The 22,774-nt window shown below is 45.1% G+C and overlaps 1 protein-coding gene across 1 annotated transcript in view; it reads left to right on the forward strand.

Moving 5' to 3' along the window:
- The window catches only part of AP1G1 (adaptor related protein complex 1 subunit gamma 1), a 116,761-nt gene that overhangs the window by 29,838 nt on the left and 64,149 nt on the right, over positions 1–22,774 (forward strand). The window contains exon 2 of the mRNA XM_068260131.1: positions 22,041–22,244. Within this exon, the coding sequence (XP_068116232.1) occupies positions 22,044–22,244 (201 nt within the window). The 5' untranslated portion in view covers positions 22,041–22,043. The remainder of the gene's footprint in view (positions 1–22,040; positions 22,245–22,774) is intronic.

Here is a 22,774-nt window from a genome sequence, read left to right on the forward strand (position 1 = left end):
TCGCGTGATAAGCAAAGGTTTGCGCGCGATCACGTACGCTTATGTGAAGTAATGCGGTTCGCGCTCGCAGCTCGCGTGGTAATTGCTGTGATAGTAGTTAGCACGCTTTAGAGAATCGAGCCGATAGTATTTAAGTGAGTTGGTTGAGTTGGCTGGCGCATGTGTGCCTACTTGTCAGGTAAACAACTTGTGCGGTTGGTTGTGCATTAAGTTGGGCGTGTGTGTATGAGCCTTTAGCTGAAACCCTCTAGAAAATTAACGTTTTGCTGCTAAAAACACATTTTGCAGTCACCGCAGTTGCAATTTTGGAATTCCTGCCATCGGCTCTCATTAGCCTATAATCACAAATTGCAGCTGAATTGGATCTTGAGAGCCGTGGGCAAGACTCCCTGACACTGCTACTGCCTACTGAGCGCACCCTTGTGGCTGCAGCTCTCAAGCACCTTGAGTCCAACAGGAGAAAAAAACACTTGTTAGTTTTTATCCATTTCCTGTCTGTGGGTACAATTCCTATTGAGTTTTAAATTGTTTACATACTTTACATTTTTGCAGTCACATGACTCCACGCTTGCACCTCCCAGTGGTTGCACAGAAGTCCAAGCCTCCTACCCTGGTACCTACGTGCTATAGCTCTAACTTTGGAAGCGGCTAGCTGGAATGTACAGATAATGTGTTGCAGAGGAACAAATACAGGAAGTTGAGCACAACGGAGAGGCCAGAGTGTCACTGGGACAGGAAGTGAGGAAGACACTAATACTTTAACCCTTCTCAATTCAAAACTTAAAAAAAGGAAAACATGGCATGGACTTCATCTGCAAGTCACACCCACATAACTCAAGAATCAAGGGAAATTGTAGTTACAGCAACTTAACGTCCTGAGTACAACATTTTAAAATTAGTTATGTAGGTTGAGAAAACAAGAGCACAAAGGACACATCAGATTTTTTTTCTGGTACTTTATGTTCTCATGATGAAAGGCGGAGTGCCCCTTGAAGTAAGACACTCAAGGCCCCAGCAGAGGAGAAAAGACGGATTTACATTTCAAGTGTAGAGGCTGTGCACAAACACAAATGGAGGAATCTTAAGCCCGAGACCTCACAGAGTTAAATAATCTGAAGAGGAATGCGTGGCGTGCTGAAGAATAGGAACACGCAGGGGATGTTTGTTACAAGTCAGGATGGGGTTTCATGTATGCGTAGTTCTAGGCAGGCCAGTACTGATCTGCATGGGGTGCACAACTGTGTGTTTGGCCAAAGTGTACAGTGCCCCACTTTCCAGTATGTCGCTGGAGGAGAGTTCATTATCCAATAAGCCTTCTCTATCCTTTAGGGCCCTTTTCCACCTGCAGTCGCTAGCGTTCACGCTGAACGCTAGCGATTGCTGAATCGCAAAACCGGCGATTCCCCGACGTTTTGCGGCCGCGATTTTGCTATGCTATGCACTGCATAGCAAAATCGCGGCAAATATCGCTCCGCCTCGCGTTCGGGTAAAAAATGAATCGCGGTAGTGGAAATGACCTACCGCGATTCCTATGTTAAAAAGCAAACCGTAGCGATTGTAAAGTCGCTAGCGGTTTGCGACTTTGCGATTCAGCCAGCGCAAACGCGCTGGTGGAAAAGGGCCCTCTGTTCACTTCTTTCCCTAACCTATTTATTGCATCCATACATAACCAGAGCTCAGGAAGCTAGCGAAAATGCAATATGGAGTAGCAGAGAGGGGCCAGTAGCCGTCACATCTGCCGGTCGCGGGGTGGAATGGTGCGGGGAGCCTGACAGTAGTTGAACCGCTTGTGTAGTGGAGTGGCAGTGGGGGAGGTAGGAGTAGTTACAGGTGACTGTAGTGGCATTGAATGGAGGAGAAGTTATTTTAGCTACATATTCATTTACTAACTACCGTACCTGCTACTTCCATCCTAAAAAGTATTTCTTGAATTTTTCTTCTTTACACTAGGCTAATAACATACTTGTGCGTGTCCTTTCTCCAGTCCTCACTGAACTCTGCTGCAGGTGTCATCCACCTCTCGCTCCTCTGATGCTTCTCCTCTCTGCCAATCCCTACTGAACTCTGCTGCAGGTGTCATCCTCCTCTCGCTCCTCTGATGCTTCTCCTCTCTGCCAATCCCTACTGACTTCTGCTGCAGGTGTCATCCACCTCTCGCTCCGCTGATGCTTCTCCTCTCTGCCAATCCCTACTGAACTTTGCTGCAGGTGTCATCCTCCTCTCGCTCCTCTGATGCTTCTCTCTGCCAATCCCTACTGAACTCTGCTGCAGGTGTCATCCTCCTCTCGCTCCTCTGATGCTTCTCCTCTTTGCCAATCCCTACTGAACATTGCTGCAGGTGTCATCCTCCTCTCGCTCCTCTGATGCTTCTCCTCTTTGCCAATCCCTACTGAACATTGCTGCAGGTGTCATCCACCTCTCGCTCCTCTGATGCTTCTCCTCTCTGCCAATCCCTACTGAACATTGCTGCAGGTGTCATCCACCTCTCGCTCCTCTGATGCTTCTCCTCTCTGCCAATCCCTACTGAACTCTGCTGCAGGTGTCATCCTCCTCTCGCTCCTCTGATGCTTCTTCTCTCTGCCAATCCCTACTGAACTCTACTGCAGGTGTCATCCTCCTCTCGCTCCTCTGATGCTTCTCCTCTCTGCCAATCCCTACTGAACTCTGCTGCAGGTGTCATCCACCTCTCGCTGCTCTGATGCTTCTCCTCTCTGCCGATCCCTACTGAACTCTGCTGCAGGTGTCATCCTCCTCTCGCTCCTCTTATGCTTCTTCTCTCTGCCAATCCCTACTGAACATTGCTACAGGTGTCATCCTCCTCTCGCTCCTCTGATGCTTCTCCTCTCTGCCAATCCCTACTGAACGTTGCTGCAGGTGTCATCCACCTCTTTTACTACTCATCTGATACTGCCCCACTCTTCCAAACCTACTCTACCCATCCACATCTTCTTCTGCTCCTCTGGTGCTCCTTTCTGCCATTCCCTACTTAGCTCCTGCTGCACGTCACATCCACCTCTCCTCCCACTCATCTGATGCTGCTCCTCTGCCAATTCCTACTGAACTCTGGTGCTTGTCTCTTTCACCTCTCTTCCTGCTCCTCTGACGCGGCCCCTCTCAACCACCTCTCCTCCTCTGATGCTGCTCATCTCTAACACTATCATACAAAGCTCTACATAAGATGTTGTGGAAAAAAAGACACGTTCCCTGCTCATTACACTGCACTCGTAAATCCAGCAGCAGCCGAGCCAGTAGTGGACATGTAGTGGAGAAGAATCATCTCAAATTGAAAATTTATGTTCGTCGGCATCTTCTGCGCAAGCTCGCGGATGTGCCGCTCGCAATCGCGCATGTGCTGCTCGCAATCGCGCTTACTTGTCCTGATGTGCCACGTAAGAGCGATCACAAGGTCGGCATCTCCAATGGAGGGGACCCTAGGACACCGGAGCTGCGGCGAGGGACATATTGGCTGCCAGGGGCTGGATGAAGCCCCGTGTAAGTAGAATTATTTTTTTTTTAATTTTCCAAACCTGTCCTTTAAAGTGAAACTCTGGACTAAAAATCGACTCAGCAGCACTCAAAAGGCCTTCTGTTTCTTTAACTGTTTCACAGCACCAGAACTTTTTTTCTCATATACAAGCCTCATGTTTAGCTGCACAGAAAAAAACTGCCCGGGCATTTTTCCCCTAATGCTGTGCAAAGCAAGATGTTGTTCTCGTTCTGCTGTTTTGGTGCAATATTTTTTTTTATTTTTTTTTTTACATTTTGATTTTGACAATTGAAGCCTGGCGTGTGCAGCTGGGAGGGGTAATCAGGACACAGGATAGTTGGAACTGTGTCTCCTGCTCCTTGTCACCTCCTTCCAACCAAAAAGATGGCTGCCCCCATGACAAAGATGGCAGCCCCCATGAATCACAAACATTTGCCTGTTCTTTTAAAACCGGGTGGGTAAGAGATTATATTACCTATCCTATTTAACATAACTAATGTAACTTAATGACAGTATGTTTGTTTAGGCTGAAGTTCCCCTTTAAGGACAATTTTACACTCTTTGTTTGTGATGCGCTGTGCATACCACAGAAATGTGGCTTCATATGAGCCTGCGCCACGGTGCGGCAACAGTCATATGCATATCCAAGTCCTGGTGTCAATGATTGCCGGCATCATTGAGATGCCTGTGGTCATTGTAACTAAGGAAGTAACACATCCACGCATACCTTCCTGTTAGTGCACGAATAATACGCTCAGGAAGGTAATGTGTAAGCGCATCTTGTGGCCAAATAGTAAAATGACATCTACGTACATTTTTGTTGTTGTAATAAACAGACCTACACATACCATTAAATTTAACTCCTTACCTCCAGCACTCTCCCATAGTTACCAAAATAAAGCATTTGCATAAAAAAAATATGTAAATAGTTACCTTAGAGACTGAACTTTTTTAATATGTATGTCAAGAGGGTTTTGGAAAATATAGGCTTGTAAATAGTGATGGACACAACTGGAAAAAATACATTTTTATTTCCAAATGAAATATTGGCGCCTTACATTGTGATTGGGACATAAATTAAACGGGGTAATAACGGAGACAAAGGGGCAAATAAAATGTGGGTTTTAATTATGGTAGCCTGTATTATTTTAAAACTATAACGGCCGAAAACTGAGAATTTTTTTTTCCAGTTTTTTTTCTTATTCCTTTTGAAAATGCATTAAGAATAAAATAATTCTTAGCAAAATGTACCACCCAAAGAAAGCCTAATTGGTGGCTGGAAAAAAACAAGATCTAGATAATTTCTTTGTGGGAAGTAGTGATAAAGTTATTGTCGAATGAAAGGGGTGCTGAAAGGTTTAAATTGCTCTAGACCATAAGGGGAAGTGGTTAAATTGACTTTGTATGAACTATAACTAGGGCTTATTTTTGGAGAAGGGCTTGTTTCAGGCATCCTGAATACCGTATATACTCGCATATAAGCCGACCCGCATATAAGCCGACCCCCCAACTTTTCCCTGAAAAAACTGGGAAAAATGATTGACCCCCATATAAGCCGGGGGTAGGAAATGCTGGATTGGTGCAGCCCCCCAGTGTGTCCCAGTATAGCTAGTATAGTGCCCAGTATAGGTAGGTAGTGTCCAGTATAGCTAGTATAGTGCCCAGTATAGCTAGTAAAGTGCCCAGTATAGCCAGTATAGTGCCCAGTATGGGTAGGTAGTGCCTCAGTTTAGCTAGTATAGTGCCCCAGTATGGCTAGTAAAGTGCCCAGTTTAGCCAGTATAGTGCCCAGTTTAGTTAGTATAGTGCCCAGTTTAGCCAGTATAGTGCCCAGTTTAGTTAGTATAGTGCCCAGTTTAGCCAGTATAGTGCCCAGTTTAGCCAGTATAGTGCCCAGTTTAGCCAGTATAGTGCCCAGTTTAGCCAGTATAGTGCCCAGTTTAGCCAGTATAGTGCCCAGTTTAGCTAGTATAGTGCCCAGTTTAGCCAGTATAGTGCCCAGTTTAGCTAGTATAGTGCCCAGTTTAGCTAGTATAGTGCCCAGTTTAGCCAGTATAGTGCCCCTGTTTAGCTAGTATAGTGCCCAGTTTAGCTAGTTTAGTGCCCAGTTTAGCTAGTTTAGTGCCCAGTTTAGCTAGTTTAGTGCCCAGTTTAGCTAGTTTAGTGCCCAGTTTAGCCAGTATAGTGCCCAGTTTAGCCAGTATAGTGCCCAGTTTAGCCAGTATAGTGCCCAGTTTAGCCAGTATAGTGCCCAGCATAGGTAGGTAGTACTCCCGGCTCCCCCCCCCCCCCCCCTCCCCGCCGCTGCTATTACCTGCAGGCAGCGGCCGCTTCCTAATCCGCGTTCCTCTTCTTAAACTTTTCAGCGTGTATCACAGCAGCGCGCCCGGCGCTGCTGCTGTGACGATGCAGAGTGCAGGAAAGAGCGCGGCTCCCTATAACACCGATCTGTATCGCCGTTACCAAGGGAACCGCTCTTTCCCGCCCCTGCATCGTCACAGCAGCAGCGCCGGGCGCGCTGCTATGATACACGCTGAAAAGTTTAAGAAGAGGAACGCGGATTAGGAAGCGGCCGCTGCCTGCAGGTAATAGCAGCGGCGGCCGCGGGGGGAGCGGGGCGCGGAACACCCACCACTATACCACCAGGGAAGACTCGCATACAAGCCGACCCCCCCAACTTTTGACCCCCTTTTTGGGGGTCAAAAAATCGGCTTGTATGCGAGTATATACGGTAATCATGCCAGGGCTAATTTTTGGGATTGGTTTTATTTTGGGGGAAGCAGGGTAATGTCTCCACCCCACTGCCCTCTACCTTGTAAACTTAGGAGGGCTGGATGCTTCCCCTAGTGTTTCCTATACCTGCTGTACTTTATAAAAAAACATGTGTATTTGTCCTTGTCTTACTGGAGGTTCTGATTGAACCATCAATTTTGTACCTACAGTGGTTTGCAAAAGTATTTGGCCCTCTTGAAGTTTTCCACATTTTGTCATATGACTGCCACAAACCTGAATTAATTTTATTGGAATTCCACATGAAAGACCAACACAAAGTGGTGTACAAGTGAGAAGTGGATCGAAAATCATACATCATTCCAAACCTTTAAAAAAAAAACCTGCAAAGTGGGGTGTGCGTAATTATTCGGCCCCCTGAGTCAATACTTTGTAGAACCACCTTTTGCTGCAATTACAGCTGCCAGTCTCTTTAGGGTATGTCTCTACCAGCTTTGTAAATCTAGAGACTGAAATCCTTGCCCATTCCTCTTTGCAAAACAGCTCCAACTCAGTCAGATGAGATGGACAGCGTTTGTTAAACCGTTCCATTGTTGCCCTGGGTTTATGTATGTGTGGTTCTCTAGATGGGAGGCATCCGGGAGCTTTTAATCGTCGGGAGCCGGCATTTTCTCCTCGGGTGAATTAATAACTCGCCCTACACTTTCCTAGTAGTTTTGGGTCACCCTGAGCTGTTTGGGTGTTCTGGGTTGCTACTCGCTGAGCCTGTAGTGAGTGGGTTGGATTGGGAGCTGGGTTGCTACTCGCTGTGCCTGTAGTGAGTGCGCTGCACACTGGCTGACCAGGAAGTGGTTAGTATCACTGGCAGGGCATGGATCTGTGATCTGACATGGTGTGTGTGTGTCACATATTAATGAATGTGCGTAGCTCCGTTTATCTCTCCTCTCCCCAGACGCAGGTTGCAAGATGGAAGTGCTCTGGCTCAGCTGCTCTGGGCTCGCATCTCATTGCTGCTAATTAGTTTGTAGGAAGCATACATTAGGTATTGCTGGTGTGTGAGCGTGACTGTACTGCGAAGATCTGTAGCTGTGTTTTGTATAGGTTCAAGGGAACCTAAACTGAGAAGGATATGGATTTTTCCTTTTAAAAGAATACCAGTTGCCTGACTCTCCTGCTGATCCTGTGTCTCTTAATATCTTCAGCCACAGCCCCTCAACATGCATGCAGATCAGGTGCTCTGACTGAAATCAGACTGGATTAGCTGCATGCTTGTTTCAGGTGTGTGATTCGGCCACTACTGCATTCAAAGATCAGCAGGATGCCAGGCAACTAGTATAGTTTAAAAGGAAACATCCATATCGCTCTCAGTTTAGGTTCCCTTTAACCTCCCTAGCGGTTCGCAGTTTCACTGGCTGCATCCGCGGGAGGGATTTTTTTTAATTAAGTGTTTTTTATATGTTAGCTAGCACTAGGCTAGTTAACTATGTGTACAAAGTTCCCTGGCACCTCTTAGACCATTCCCGACCCCCCCGGATAATATTTACCCGTCCGCGATCCCGCGAGAGGCGCAGCTTCACCAATTAGCTTCACTCGTCGCTATGGCGATGATCGGACATGACGTTATGCGCAGCTCCGATCCTCCCCATAGCAAAGCCGGGTGCTGATTGGGAGGCTGCGACGTTGCGGGATCCCTGGGGGGTACATATTTTGGGGGCGATTGGAGGAGACCGGAGGGACTTGGCGCACATAGTTAGCTAGCCTAGTGCTAGCTTAACAATATGCAACTGATTTTATTTTTAAAAAATTCCTCCCCGGGCGATGTGATCCCCTGCGGCGTCTAGCCCGACACTGTGTCTGTCTTACCGCCAGGGAGGTTGATGATGGAACCAGTTGCATGGGAAATCCACACCTGCTCTTGTCAACATCAAGCTTTTTGTTTCTCTGTTTCGTACAGTTTTGAATTGTTTCATCATACCCCCCCCCCCCCCCTCCTCCCAGTGTTGCAATATACAGGGCTCCGTTCACAAGGCACTCCTGCATGTGGTAAAGCAGAAGCAAGTGATTTTACCAAACATGTTGTGTAATGTAAATCCATAAAGTAGTTACTGCATAGAAAACTAAAATTGTATGTTCCATCGTATAAGATGCACTTTTTCTCCCCAAAAAATAGGGAGAAAAAGTCCCTGCGGCTTATACAGCGAATGCAGAGAATCCCCGACTTACAATTGCCCACCGACCCTGCGCAATATTGGGGATTCGCTGCTTAGACCCAGCCGCTGTCTCTTGTGTGGCCGCTTTGGCCCGCCCCCTGGTCTCTCTGCTCCCATGTATAATCCACCTTCCGCCCTTGTGTGGCTGCACCGTCCCTAGTCTGTCTCCCTGTATTAATGTCCCCCCTTCAGTCAGTGTGGACGCTCTGTCCCGCCCCCTTGTGTATCCGCTCCCCGTGCATATTGAATGAACTGCCAGCCAGTGTGTCTTACTGAAATTCATGCCACACGGGATCGCCAATTTCCTGACTTTCCCCTCCAGTTACCGGCGCTTGTGTAGATGACGTCAACTACACAAGCACCGGTAATTAGAGTGGAAAGTCAAAACATCGGCGATCCCGATGCCAGTTCATTTAATCTGCACGGGGAGCTGATACACAAGGGGGCGGCACAGAGCGTCCACACTGACTGAAGGGGGGACATTAATACAGGGAGACAGAATCGGGACGGTGCAGCCACATGGGGCAGAAGTGGGGGGGGGGGGGGGGTGGGCATGTAATACACTGGGAACGGATACCTATACTAGGGGGCTGGACAGAGTGGCTACACAGGGATCAGAAGGGGGGGAAGGGGACACAGCCACAGAAGACACCTGAGGATATATATAATTTTTATATATATATATATATATATATATATATATATATATATATATATATATATATATATATATATATATATATATATATATATATATATATATATATATATATATATATATATATATATATATATATATATATTTATTTTTCCCCTGATTTTTGCCCTCTAAACCTAGGTGCGTCTTATATTCCGGAGTGTCTTTTATATGGCGGCAAATAGAGTACTGAGTAGTGAGGTGAATTCCTCATAAATGTTAACATGAATCTTAAAGAGAATCTGTATTGTTAAAATCGCACAAAAGTAAACATACCAGTGCGTTAGGGGACATCTCCTATTACCCTCTGACACAATTTCGCCGCTCCTCGCCGCATTAAAAGTGGTTAAAAACAGTTTTAAAAATTTTGTTTATAAACAAACAAAATGGCCCCCAAAACAGGAAGTAGGTTGATGTACAGTATGTCCACACATAGAAAATACATCCAAACACAAGCAGGCTGTATACAGCCTTCCTTTTGAATCTCAAGAGATCATTTGTGTGTTTCTTTCACTCTGTTCTCATGCACTGAAGTTTCAGGCTGCTTGTTTCTTCCTGCAAACAGCTTTGCCCTTGTTTATAATTCTTCAGTATGTGAAAGCCCAGCCAGCTCAGAGGACGATTTATCCAGCTTGTAAAAGATAAGAGAGAAGAGAGAAGCTGCTCTAATCCTAAATAACACACAGGCAGTGTGCAGAGAGGGGCCTCGGGGGGGGGGGGGGGGGGGGGGGAGATGCAACACAGAACCACAACACTGAAGAACTTGGCAGCCTTCCAGACACAGGCCGACAAGTCTGACAAGAGAGAGATAAGTTGATTTATTACAGAGACAGTGATAGTATAAAGTGCTGCAGTAAGCCAGAACACATTAGAATAGCTTTTTGAACTTGTAGGATGATAAAAAACAGGATGCAATTTTTGTTACGGAGTCTCTTTAAGTGGGGGGAAGGAGTTCAGTATTTTTATTTACCTGGGAATGCGGCAGCCAGGTGTTGAGTACCATAGTATGGCATCAAATGATCCAGTGCTAGCAGAGGCAGTACTTAGATCGAGTCTCAATGGACTTCTGCTGAAATCTTGTTGCCATTGAGTGTTGCACGTTATAAATGGTTAGCAAAGTAACCAGTGATGATTAGGGATGATCAATGATATGCATGTTTTTCTGAGTTTATGCAAATATATGCAGTTGAAAATGGACCAATCAGTTTAAACCTAAGGCCACATACACATATCAGACTATAGTCTTTTGAAAATGAAAGATCACAGACCAATTTTACCCCCTTCCATGTAGTAGGAGAGCCATACTCTACACAGTCTATTCTATGGAGCTGAACTCCCCATCAGAAAAAAACCTTTGCAGGATGCTGCACACACAGATGCTGTACAGACACAAAAGATCAGTATCTGCAAAAGATCTGTTCCTGCCAAAGATCCGTTCATGCAAATTGCATTCCTAGTCTATGATATCTGCAGATCCTCATACACACCTTGTTTAACAGACAATCATCTGCAGATCTGAAAATCCATCCTGGTGGATCTGATCTGCAGATGAATGTCTGTTAAACAAAGTGTGTATGAGGATCTGCAGATATCATACACTATGATTGCAATTTGCAGGAACGGATCTTTTGCAGATACTGATCTTTTGTGTGCAGCATCTTGCAAAGATTTATGTCTGATGGGGAGTTCAGCTCCATAGAATAGACTGTGTAGGTATGGCTCTCCTACTACATGGAAGGGGGTAAAATTGGTCTGTGATCTTTCATTTTCAAAAGACTATGATCTGATGTGTGTATGAGCCTTTAGTTTAAATTGATTGGTCCATTTTCAAACTGCATATGTTTGCATAAAAATTTGCATCATTGATCATCCCTAGTGGTGCTCTGATTCTGCAAGTGACTATTGGGCTTTCAAAGAGCTCTAGGTAGAATGTATTATAGGAAATAAGACGTGTTTGTAACCATATACGGTATGTGTAAAGATAAATGAAGATAGCGTTGTACCTTTGCCCATGCTATCTCTCCTGCAGAAGCTGATGAAATAGTATATGGCTGCATTTCCTGCTAACAATACGAGGCAGTTACTGTGATTCTTCATTGATTGTCATCCGGTGGCCAGCACAGCTTACAGACTGACACCAGGCATTGGGATTCAGTGTTTTCATCGAACGGTCACCACTAGGCATCATGGGAAATGTAGTCATGTGTCCAACATAGCGAGTGTAAGATGTAGCATGGGCCTCTCCTAATGATTGTTCTGCTAGGACTATAAGGACATTCAAAACTACTTTAAAGGAATACTTAAGTCTAAAAAAAAAAAAAAAAATTAGATTTACTCACCGGGGCATCCCTCAGCCCCCTGAGGCTGGATGGTGCCCTCGCAGCCCCGCTCCGATCGTCCTGTCCCTGCCGGCGGCTACTTCCGGGTTCGGCGACAGCCGCCGACAGGCTGGGAACGCGAGTGATTTCCCGCGTTCCCAGCCGCTATACCACCCTCTATGCTGCTATAGTGTATAACATATACGCTATAGCAGCTCAGAGGGTGATATAGCGGCTGGCAACGCGGAGAATCACTCGCGTTCCCAGCCTGTCAGCGGCTGTCGCTGAACCCGGAAGTAGCCGCCGGCGGGGACAGGACGATCGGAGCGGGGCTGCGAGGGCACCATCCAGCCTCAGGGGGCTGAGGGATGCCCCGGTGAGTAAATCTCATTTTTTTTTTTTTGGTAGACTTAAGTATTCCTTTAAGGACAACTGTAGTGAGAGGCTGCTATATTTATTTCCTTTTAAGCAATACCAGTTGCCTGGCAGCCCAGCTGATGTATTTGGCTGCAGCTGTCTGAATCGCACACCTGAAACAAGCATGCAGCTAATCTTGTCAGATCTGACAAGAATGTCAAACACCTGATCTGCTGCATGCTTGTTCAGGTTCTATGGCTAATGCTGAGCATACACAATAAGTTTATGCTCCGGTATCGAGCCAGTGGCTCGATGCCGGTGCGTCCACGCGGATCGATCCCTGCTCGTCCCCGCCGGCGCTCCTTATCAGCCGATCGATTCCCCGGTATTGTTCGCCCGCAGGGATCGAGCGGGGAATCTATCCGGCGGGTCATCGGGCCTGTCGGATATTATCAATCGAGTCATCAGCGTCATTTAACCCTCTGGGGGATAATCCCGAGCTGAGCTCGGGGTAAGCCGCCACAGTGGATTTCTCAGGCCCTGGTGGGCCGATTTGCATAATTTTTTTGTTTGTTGCACGCAGCTAGCACTTTGCTAGCTGCGTGTATATACCGATCGCCGCCGCTCCGCGCTGATTCGCCGCGGTGCCGCGCCGCTCCCCCCCCCCCAAGACCCCGTGCGCAGCCTGGCCAATCAGTGCCAGGCAGCGCTGAGGGGTAGATCGGGACTCCCTCTGACATCACGACGTCGATGACGTTATCCCGATCGTCGCCATGGCGACGGGGGAAGCCAAACAGGAAATCCCGTTCTGAACGGGATTTCCTGTTTGCTTTGAATGCCGGAGGCGATCGGAGGGGGTGGGGGGATGCCGCTGCGCAGCGGCTATCATGTAGCGAGCCCTGGGCTCGCTACATGATTTAAAAAATAAAAAAAATTTAAAAATAGTGCTGCGCCACCTCCTGGGCGATATAATTGTATCCCCCAAGAGGTTAAAGATGAACTTTAACCCAGGATTGAACTTCATTCCAATCAGTAGCCACTTTCCCATGATAAATCTTTACTTTTTCTTGAATAGATCAGAGGTATCTGTATGGCTGATCTTGTGGTGCAACCCCTCCCATAGTGTGATGTCATGACCATGGTTCGGACATTTTGCTGTTTGTGAACCTCATTGCATTGTGGTTAATAATGGCTTTTTACCAAGCAAGCAATATCTCCCTCTGCATTGAACTCTCAGTATTGAACATTCTGTACAGATCACCTGGAAGAACTAAAGATGTCACCACCAGTGATACATTTTAGAATGTAAATCAGGGAAAAGAAAGATTTTACAAGGGGCAAACACTGACTAATCTATAAAACGTTAATTATTTTCACTACGGTTCCTTTGTACATTATCTTCTGAAGTTTTAATGCAAATCTAACCTGTAGAGGGCCAGGAATAGGATTGGCTTGTCTATCTGGGAGAATTTAGTTTATGAAGTGTTTAGAAAACGCATTTCCCTGGGATGGCTTCATTTTAGCTGAAATCTGGTAAAACTGTACAGTGAAATGCTTTGACAAAACTGTTGCATTTTTGTGACCTGGAGGTGACTGTTCATTTAGATGCCAGCCCTGCGGGGTGTCAGATGGAGGCTGCCAGTCCTGGCCTTGTGCTGTATATCTGCAGAGGTTACTTCTATGACAAGGTTATAAAGTCACATTCCAGGCAGCCGTCCATGGAGCGAAGGAACGCAGGTTTCTGTTAATGGTAGAAGATTACTCCTCGCTGATTAGCCGGACGCTGGTAAACAGTTCTCTCCTTGTAGCGCTCTCGGGAGCTCCTAGAGAGACTGGAATTCCTGGCATCACTAATGGGGGCACTGATCCCTGGAGCCTATCCCAGGCGGCACTTCAGAGGGGCTCAGGGGGGCTTCTGCTTGTCAGTCACTCACACACTTGGATGAGTGTCTGAAGCTCGGATACACAAAATCACATGCTTGCCTAAAGAGAGTGAAGCCTCACGATAGTGAGGCTTTCCTCGATGTGCCCGTCGCTGAGCACAGCCCCCCCAAAGATTGTCGCTAACCCTATCGGGGGTTTCGCGGCTCCTCTTCCGCATTCATGGCCACTCAGTAGATGCTCGAGCCCGCCAGCGCAGTATCAAGAAAGCTGCGGGCTCGAACTTCTAATGCACGGCCATGAATGCAAAAGAGGATGTGGAGGGGGGGTCGTGCTCAGCAATGGGGGGCTTCCGACAACCCAGGGGAGCCTCAATAGGATACTCGGTCTTCCCTCTCTTCATGGTAAGTATCTGATTTTGAACCCCAGCTTCAGCTCGGATTCGCTTAGAGGAACTCCAGTGACAATAACGTAATGAACAAAAGTGCTTCGTTTTTACAATAATTAGGTATAAATGATTTAGTCAGTGTTTGCCCATTGTAAAATCTTTCCGCTCCCTGATTTACATTCTGGCATTTTATCACATGGTGACATTTTTACTGCTGGCAGGTGAGTGGAAGGAGATGCTGCTTGCTTTTTTTTTTTTTTGGCAGTTGGAAACCGCTGGTATTTCCCACAGTGCAATGAGGTTCTCAGACAGAAACTTGTCAGGACAATGGTCCTGAATTCGCACTCTGGGAGGGGTTTCATCACAATATCAGCCATACAGAGCCCCCTGATGATCCTTTTGTGAAAAGGATAAGATTTCTCATGGGAAAGGCGGTATCCGCTACTGGTTAGGAAGAAGTTTAATTCTTGGTTACGGTTTCGCTTTAAGTAATGCCTGATCTACACGGGTACATACTTGGTTCTAAAATATTTTATTTTTTTTTATAGAGCGCCAACATATTCTGTAGTGCTGTAGAGTGTGCAAAGCATACAACAATGGGGAGCAGAGATAAATGAGCATTGTATAATCGTGATGCAAAAAATATTTGCAGGGGTTCCTTGGATCCAAAAATTATTTGCAGGGTTCCTCCACAGTAAAGCGGTTGAGAAAGGCTGGTCTAGAGCTACTCCCAGATAGGAAGCTTTAGGATTTGAGGTTATTAGGGTATTTTCTACATTAACTGTAACTATAACTGGGGGAGCAGAGAGAGATGGAGAAAATAAGTTTCTGTTTTGAGTGTTAAGTTTGAGGAAACGAGATTGAAAAAATGCAAAAACAGATTTTAATGTTATCAGCATAGAGGTGATACTAGAAACCAAAAAAGTGTATTAATTGTCCCTGGGCATGAGTATCGATAGAGAAGAGGTCCTAAAATGGAGCCTTGTGGTACACCAACAGATAGCGGGCGGGGAGAGGAGTAAGTGTTGGAATAGGAGACAGTAAAGAGTGTCCAGACAGGAGCTTATCCAAGAGTGTGCTAGGCCCCTGTCACCCAGGAATGAGACTGAAAACCAGACTGGACTGGACTAACACGGAGTTAGTAGACAGGAAGTCAGACAGTTCTGAATAAATGTGGTGTTCCAGAAGTTTGGAAGCAAAGGGAAGAAGTGAAACAGGGTGGTAATTAGAGAGGGCTGTAGGGTCCAAAGAAGGTTTAGTCAGACTTCAGTCAGAAACACCTGATCAATATGCTTGTTCAGGGTCTATGGCTAAGGCTGGGGTATGTAATAAAAAAAAGGGCTGCTTTTTTTTACAATAATTATATATACAGGTACCGTAGTTCCTGGTTAACGAACGATCTAGGGACTGTAGGTTAGTTCTTAAAGTGGACCCAAATTAAAAATACAAGATTTCAGAAATAAAATCTATTTTCTAAATTATAATAATAAATAGCAGCCTTTTTTCAGCTGCATGATGACAAATATAAAATATTTTACATTTATTGGAGGAACCCCTCCCTTCCTTTCAAATTGCCGGGATTTTTCCGGGAAAAATTGGTGGAGTAGATGGTGTCCGGCAATGGAGGAATTGCTAATGGCTGCCCCCAGTATAACCCTAGTTATGCAAAGAGAAGGGTGAAAAGCATGCACTGAAATGCTCATAGGCTTGAAGGAGTGTTTATTTATCTTTGTGTCAGAGTGGTGCAAATAAATATTTTTAATTTAAAAAATGTTTGGTTTGGGTCCACTTTAAGCTGAATCTGTTCTTAAGTACGGAACAATGTGCTATCTCTGTCTCCTGTACCTCCTCTGTGCCTCCTGTGTCTCCAGAGGTATCACCTCTTCCCTCTGAGCCTGCTTATACAAGTTTAAAAGCCATTTTTTTCTTGTAGTTTGAGAAAATCGATTTAAAAAAAATTAAAAGTCCAAATTTGTTTGGGGGGCTTGTTCCCATGGAAACACTGAATCCATGCCGTTCGTATCGGCGGGTCGTTCGTAAGTCGGGGACTACCTGTAAATGATTTAGTCAGTGTTTGCCCGTTTGTAAAATCTTTCCTCTCCCTGATTTACATTCCGACGTGTATGACATGGTGACTGTTGTACTGCTGGCACTGGAAAGAGCTGTTGCTTCCTTTTCTGGCAGCTTAAAACAGCTATTTCCCACAATGCAATGAGGTTCACAGACAGGAAACTGTCCGGACCATGGTCCTGACATCACACTGTGGTAGGGTTTCAATATTAGCCTCCCCCATGGGAAATGGGGTATCAGCTACCGATTGGGATGAAGTTCAATTCTTGGTTACGGTTTCTCTTTAACAAGTAAAACATAAAATTCCCTTATTTGGTCAAAAACTCATAAAAAATGCTCGCCTTTTTTTTTTTTTTTTTTTTACAATAGGAAAGCATTGCATGCAGAATGCATGCATTCCGCATACGGTATACAGAAAGCATGAACTTGTTGGACATTCAAAAACGCATACTACGCATTTTTTGTGTGCGCCATAGGCTATCATTCTGTGCATTTTTGCATGCGTTTTCCAAAGCGCATGCGATTTCAAATAAGTGTGACCCTAGCCTTAGAGACCTCTGACTTAGTCATAGACAGCGGCAGGACGGCTAGGCAATTTGCGTTTGAAATAAATATGGCAGCCTCCATATCCCTCTCACTTCAGGTGTGAGTGTAATGCATTTAGGTGTATTGGGTGACGGACATGTCTGCTGTGATCAGTGTGTGGCGCTGTACTGAGTCTGTCTTGTGGGCAGACAGAGCAGAGCTGTATCAGGATATTACACAGCCATGCTGACTCATTGTACATTGTTTGGAGACATCTATATTTCTGTAGGTCGGATTATAAACTAACCTCATGCTCATCTGTAGTACTCGGCCGTCGGCCCATCTGTATCAGGGCTGGGACCCACTAGAGCGTTTTTTTAAGTGTTGAGGATCACTTTCAATCACTAGCGATTTCCCTAAACGCTCTTCCAATGTACACGAATGGGAAAGATTTCACTAGAGCGATTGTGATTAGGCAAATTGCAATTGCAGGACATGCAGCATTTTGGGAGCATTTCCATTCTAATGTATAGGAGCAGGGAAATTGCTTGCAAAGCAATTGCCATAAATATTAGTGGGGGGTCCCAGGCCTCACAAATACAAGTGCTTGTAGTCTCGCTTTCCTCCTGATTGCTTTACACAAAACAACATGCTTTTAGTTTGAATTTCTAATTTACCTTCATCTTTACAAAATATTGTTTATATTATTACTTAAAAAAAAAAAAGTAAAGTAATAAGATTTAAAAAACTGTACATACAAATAAAATGTACGTTTCTTCCAAAGTAAAATGAACTGTAAATTACTCTTTCCCTTTTTTCTTTGTTGCGGTTGCTTAGGCCAGATCCACACTGTAAGCGCTTGCGTTTGATTAGTGCTTGCTGAGCACTTGTTAAAAAATCGATTGCATTAACTTTTTTATTAAAATCACCACAATTGCGAACGTTTTTCGCGTACAGGATTGACGCAATTTTTACAGCGATTTTAATGAAAGTGAATCAAACGCAAGTGCTCACAAAAGCGCTTATAGTGTGGATCCGGCCTTACAGCAGGTAGTGACAGATCTCTCAGGTTTTGGACTAGTCCATTTCCTCTTGGAAATTCTCAGTTATTTCTTTATTTAGGGCTTAATGAACTGCAAAGTTGAGTCCAACTGAACTGGGTGATGCAAACAGTGGGGTAGTCGTGTGGATCCGGAGGGTCTCTACCTCTTCACAATAGAACGACCTGGCATCACGCGGAAGGGGCAGGGCCGTCACCAGCTTGTGCACTATAGCTCCGCCCCCTTGGACGCATTTCATAATTACGCAGTGCAGCGTGGTGCTGCAGGGGATCATTGTGTCTAACTTTAAACTACACGGGATGACGCCATGCCAGACTAGATCCGGCAACGGTCCCTTTAGTGATTAGCCGAAATGCGCCCATGTAATTAAAATACATGGCGCAGCGGTGGAGGATGGGGCCAGCAGCAATCAGTGGTGGCAACAGCACCACCTAGTGACAGGCATTTTCCCTCTCTGTCTGTCATTGGAACAGTGCTGGATAAAGGTCAGTGTTGGATATAGTCCAACATAGCATTGGTAAGGGTTAAATAAGTTGTAAACTCCGCTCCCTGGCCAGAAGTGATGACAGCAGAGTCTCTATTGATGACTGAAGGCTGTTGTAACCCCATTGGAGGGTTCCCTGTCTCATTCAAAATTAGGCGAAATATTAACCCAAGCCAGTAATTTAAAGAGAGCCTGAGGTAGGCTACCTGATTTGCAGGGCTGAGCGGATCATGTCAGGAGGCAGAGAACATGGCTCGGTGTTCCATCTGCACCCTGAAGATCCTCCTCTGGTTCTCCTCAAATAGGATTGATGTTAATGGTAGACTTCAGAATATAAAAATATATCCACCCAGACCCCTCCCAAAACAGGTCTCCCTTGCTGGCTGCAAAACTCTTGCTTCAAGGACACTTATTGAAAGCGAATGATTCCCCCGTAGGACTACACTTCCCATGATGCTTAGCAGTGACTGTTAGCTGTTGATACCCAAATAAAGAATGCAGTATCTTGATGGCTGATTTCAGCTTGTAGCCCTTCTCCCCATTGGGTGACAGCATAAAAATCTCAGTAGTGAATTCCTGTTATCTCAAATTCAGTAGCATGGCCCTATTTTTTTTGTTTTTTTTTGTTTGTTTGTTTGTTTTGGATATGAAACTTACAGGAAGCTGAGAAAAATGATAGTATCTTTAATATAAAAAAAAACAAGTAATTTTTAACATTTTGACCAAAACTTCCTCTTGCAGTGGCTTTGTTTTCCTACATTTCAGTGCAGCAGCTCCACCGGTCTCTGCCATGCTGTCAGTGCAGTAGATGACAGATTACAGTTAGTTGGAAGGTTCCTGGCTGTCACTGCGTCCGTCCTTTATTATCATCCCATGTTTATATACACACACAGAAGCCTGCTTCTGCTCTTCCTGTTCTTGTACTGGTGTTTGCACAGTCCACAGCCGGTCTGGGGATCCATATTTAGTGCCTGCGGTTACTTGGAGGGCCCCATTGATGGGAAAGTGTGGACAGCTCTGCTTGTTTGCTGCGGCCTGATCACGTTACACTGCAGAGAAAGGTACACAGGCCGGAGACGTTCTTAAATATACATGAATGTTTTTGTAAGGCCTGAGCCTTCGTCATCGCCTCCTGCGCGCTCTCCACAATATGGTGCAGGCCGCTGACCCGCTGGATCGGATGGCGGGCCGGGGACATGGAAAACTCTTATAAAGATTGGATTTCACACAGGTGCGTGAGATTAGTGTAGCTGGCTTTTTATAATGCTTGTTGTAGGAGACTGAGGTGAGATGTCTCTTTTTTTTTTTTTTTTTTTTTTTTTTTTTTTTTTAAAGGGGAACTGTAGTGAAAATAACAATAAATAAATCGTTTTTATTTTATACAGTATTTATAGATTGTCTGTTTGCCCATTGAAAAATCTTTCCTCTCCCTGATTTAAATTCTGAAATGTATCACTGATGGTGACCTCTTTAGTCCTGTCAGGTGATCTGTATGGAATGTTCGGTTACTGAGAGATCTATGCACAGAGATGCTGCTTGCTTGGCAGTTGGAAAAAGCTGTTGTTTCCCACAATGCAACAAGGTTCGCAGACTGTCAGGGCTGTGGAGTCTGAGTAATGTTGAGTACCTGGCGTCAGAGTCGTGGTTTCAATAAACTGAGGCGTCGGGTGATTTTTATACCAAATCCATAGCCTTTGTAAAAATTAGACTGAGGAGTCGAAGCAATTTTGGATACTTGGAGTGAGTGGTTTCATAGACTTCAGAGTCTGATGTGTTTTTTTTTTTTTTTTTTTTTTTTTTTTTTTGTACTGATTCCACAGCCCTGGTTATGACATCACACTGTGGGAGGGGTTTCACCACAATATCAGCCATATAGACCCCCTGATGATCTATTTGAGAAAAGGTAAAGATTTCTCATGGGAAAGGGGGTATCTGCTACTGATTGGGATGACGTTCAGTCCTGGGTTACAGTTCCTCTTCAAGCATCTTGTGTTTTAATTTAAAGCTGTATTAACTGGAGCAGGATATTAGGAGAAGATTTGTCAAAGGATGCTGATGTCGTTTGGTCATTTCCTGGATAATGTAGACAATTGTGCAGGCCTAACAGTTCCCCCTACTTGCTCATTTTGGCCTGGGTAGGGTGATAGAGGGTGAAGACACTAAGTGCATAATGTGGCGCTGCCATAGACTGCGGTGTTATTTGCAGCTACAGCAGTGCCCAAATGACAAGGGCAGGAGCCTGAATTACGGCAAGAAGGGAGGGGTATTGTTAGGTATAGGGTACAGTAGGGGCTATATTAGGAATTAGCTAGGGGTAGAGCATGTAGGGAAAAGCATTAATAGTATAAAGGGTAAATTAGTGGCTTCATTCAGTAACCCGGCTCCTTTTTACTATGTACTTGTGAAGCTATGTGTTTGATAGCCAGTCTCCCAGAGAGAGGGGGACATTGGCTGGCTGCAGTCACTGCTCAAGTTGTGTGAAATGTATATAGGCAGGGCAGAGGTTACGTATCAGTAACTTCAGGTAAATTGTCTACAAACTTTTTGTGAAGAATGAGGAGCTTGCCGCCTTGTCTGCTGCTCTGTCCAGAATCACGGGTGAACTTACAGTGGGGGTGATGCTGCTGAAGTTGGGAGAACAGCGGCTGCAGTTGTTCTACGCTTGCTTTATTCAGGGCTGTGGAGTTGGTACAAAAATCATTCAACTCTGACGCCTCAGTTTATGAAACCTCCAACTACAGGTGCCTAAAATTATTCCAGCTCCACAGCCCTGGCTTTATCTCTGAGTCGGGCAGCATTACTAATTTCTCGGGTATAGCTGAAATGTTCGGATAGGTTGTAGGTATAAGTGTGTATAACGACAACAGTCCTAGAACGATAAATGTGCCCTCCAGTAGTTTAGATTAAAGAAGTGGTTAATATGAAAAAATACTACTTATTAATATAAACTATATATTTTTAATTTATATAAAAAATATGTAGCCAATATTCAGTTTAGGATTGATTTAATCCTAATTATAATTGGCCTGAATTGATGATGATGTTTTTAGAGTGCGGTGTATTAGCTGGTCACAGATGTCCTCAGGATGATTACAGAGAACCTAATGATAAGCTGTGTGACTTCAGTCTCCTGGGGATCTCACTGCTGCGCTGCAGGTCACAGGTCTTCCCAGGAGATGGATGCTGGGTATACTGGTCTGTATGGTGTTTGGGAGTGGGGAGGTTTCCATGAATACTATCGTCTGATAAGCTGGTGTTTATGTCAGTGCAGTTAGTGTGGGGCACATTGCACAGTGTATGGGGATCAATAGATTTACTGGTATATGTCACACAAAAGCAGCACTAGATTAAAGTGGACCTGAACTCCTGCACAGGATGGAAGGAAAACGTAGGAATGCTCCTTGTATGTATTCAAAGAGTTTAGCCTGTCTAATATCACCTCATCTGTGGCTAATCACCAGTGTAATTTGATCTCTCAGCGGTGTCTGCTGGCTGCCTTTTCAGAGCAGCTACTTTGTAAACACAGCATGTTAACCCTATGTCTGCTTCCATGAAACAAGAAGTACACAGTGCAGAATTATTGCAGGATTTGTATCGGCTGTAACAAAGAAATCTTTTTTTTTAAAAGGCTATTATGCTGTTAAGTATCTTTAGGAGCAGAGAGGAAGTTCTGAGTTCAGGTCCACTTTAAAAAGTCGTGCCCAACCCGACAGGAAGTGAAAGAAACGGAGCAAACGGCAGGTGTATCAATGGCTGTAACGTGTAATGAAATCTGTACTGGTAAGACGTATGAGAGAATTGCTTCATTCATTCCCTTCTGTCTCCCCCACAGAGGATGCCGGCCCCTATCAGACTACGGGAGCTGATCCGTACCATCCGGACGGCGCGCACGCAGGCCGAGGAGCGGGAGATGATCCAGAAAGAGTGCGCAGCCATCCGATCCTCGTTCCGAGAGGAAGATAACACATATCGCTGCCGCAATGTGGCTAAGCTGCTCTACATGCACATGCTGGGATACCCTGCTCACTTTGGGCAGGTAAGTGCCTTCCACACTTCAGAGGAGCAAAATCAGCAACATGTCATACTGCAGTTCTGTTACTGGTCAGAGAGATGTTTGGGTCTGATTTTTTTTAAAGAGGAGCAGGCAGCCATACCATCTCTGAAAAAGAACACATATATAAGTAGATAAATACTTGCTCTACTTACATAACACATGCATTGCACTGTCCACGTTTTGATTTTAGTGATTTTTCTATAGTAAAAAAAAGTAAATCCTTCTTGGGATTCTCCATTTTAACTGTCTATCTTGAAACCAATCCTGATGTCATTTCCTCCCTTACGCTCCTCTGCCTGATTGTGTATGCATTGCCAGCCCTCCTCCCACTCTTTAGGCACTCCCACCCAGCTCTGCAATAGAAAGTAGATTGTCTCAGCATGAGAAATATTGGCCAACCAGAGAGGAACAGGTGTGGGAGGGGAAAACAGGAGGGAAAGAGGCTTCAGCCAATGAGGCTGAATTAGTTGTCTGAGTGGAAAGTAAAGAAGCAGAAAAAAGACAACCCAGCA

The sequence above is a fragment of the Hyperolius riggenbachi genome, chromosome 11 (genome assembly GCF_040937935.1).
Source record: "Hyperolius riggenbachi isolate aHypRig1 chromosome 11, aHypRig1.pri, whole genome shotgun sequence".
Classification (NCBI taxonomy): Eukaryota; Metazoa; Chordata; class Amphibia; order Anura; family Hyperoliidae; genus Hyperolius; species Hyperolius riggenbachi.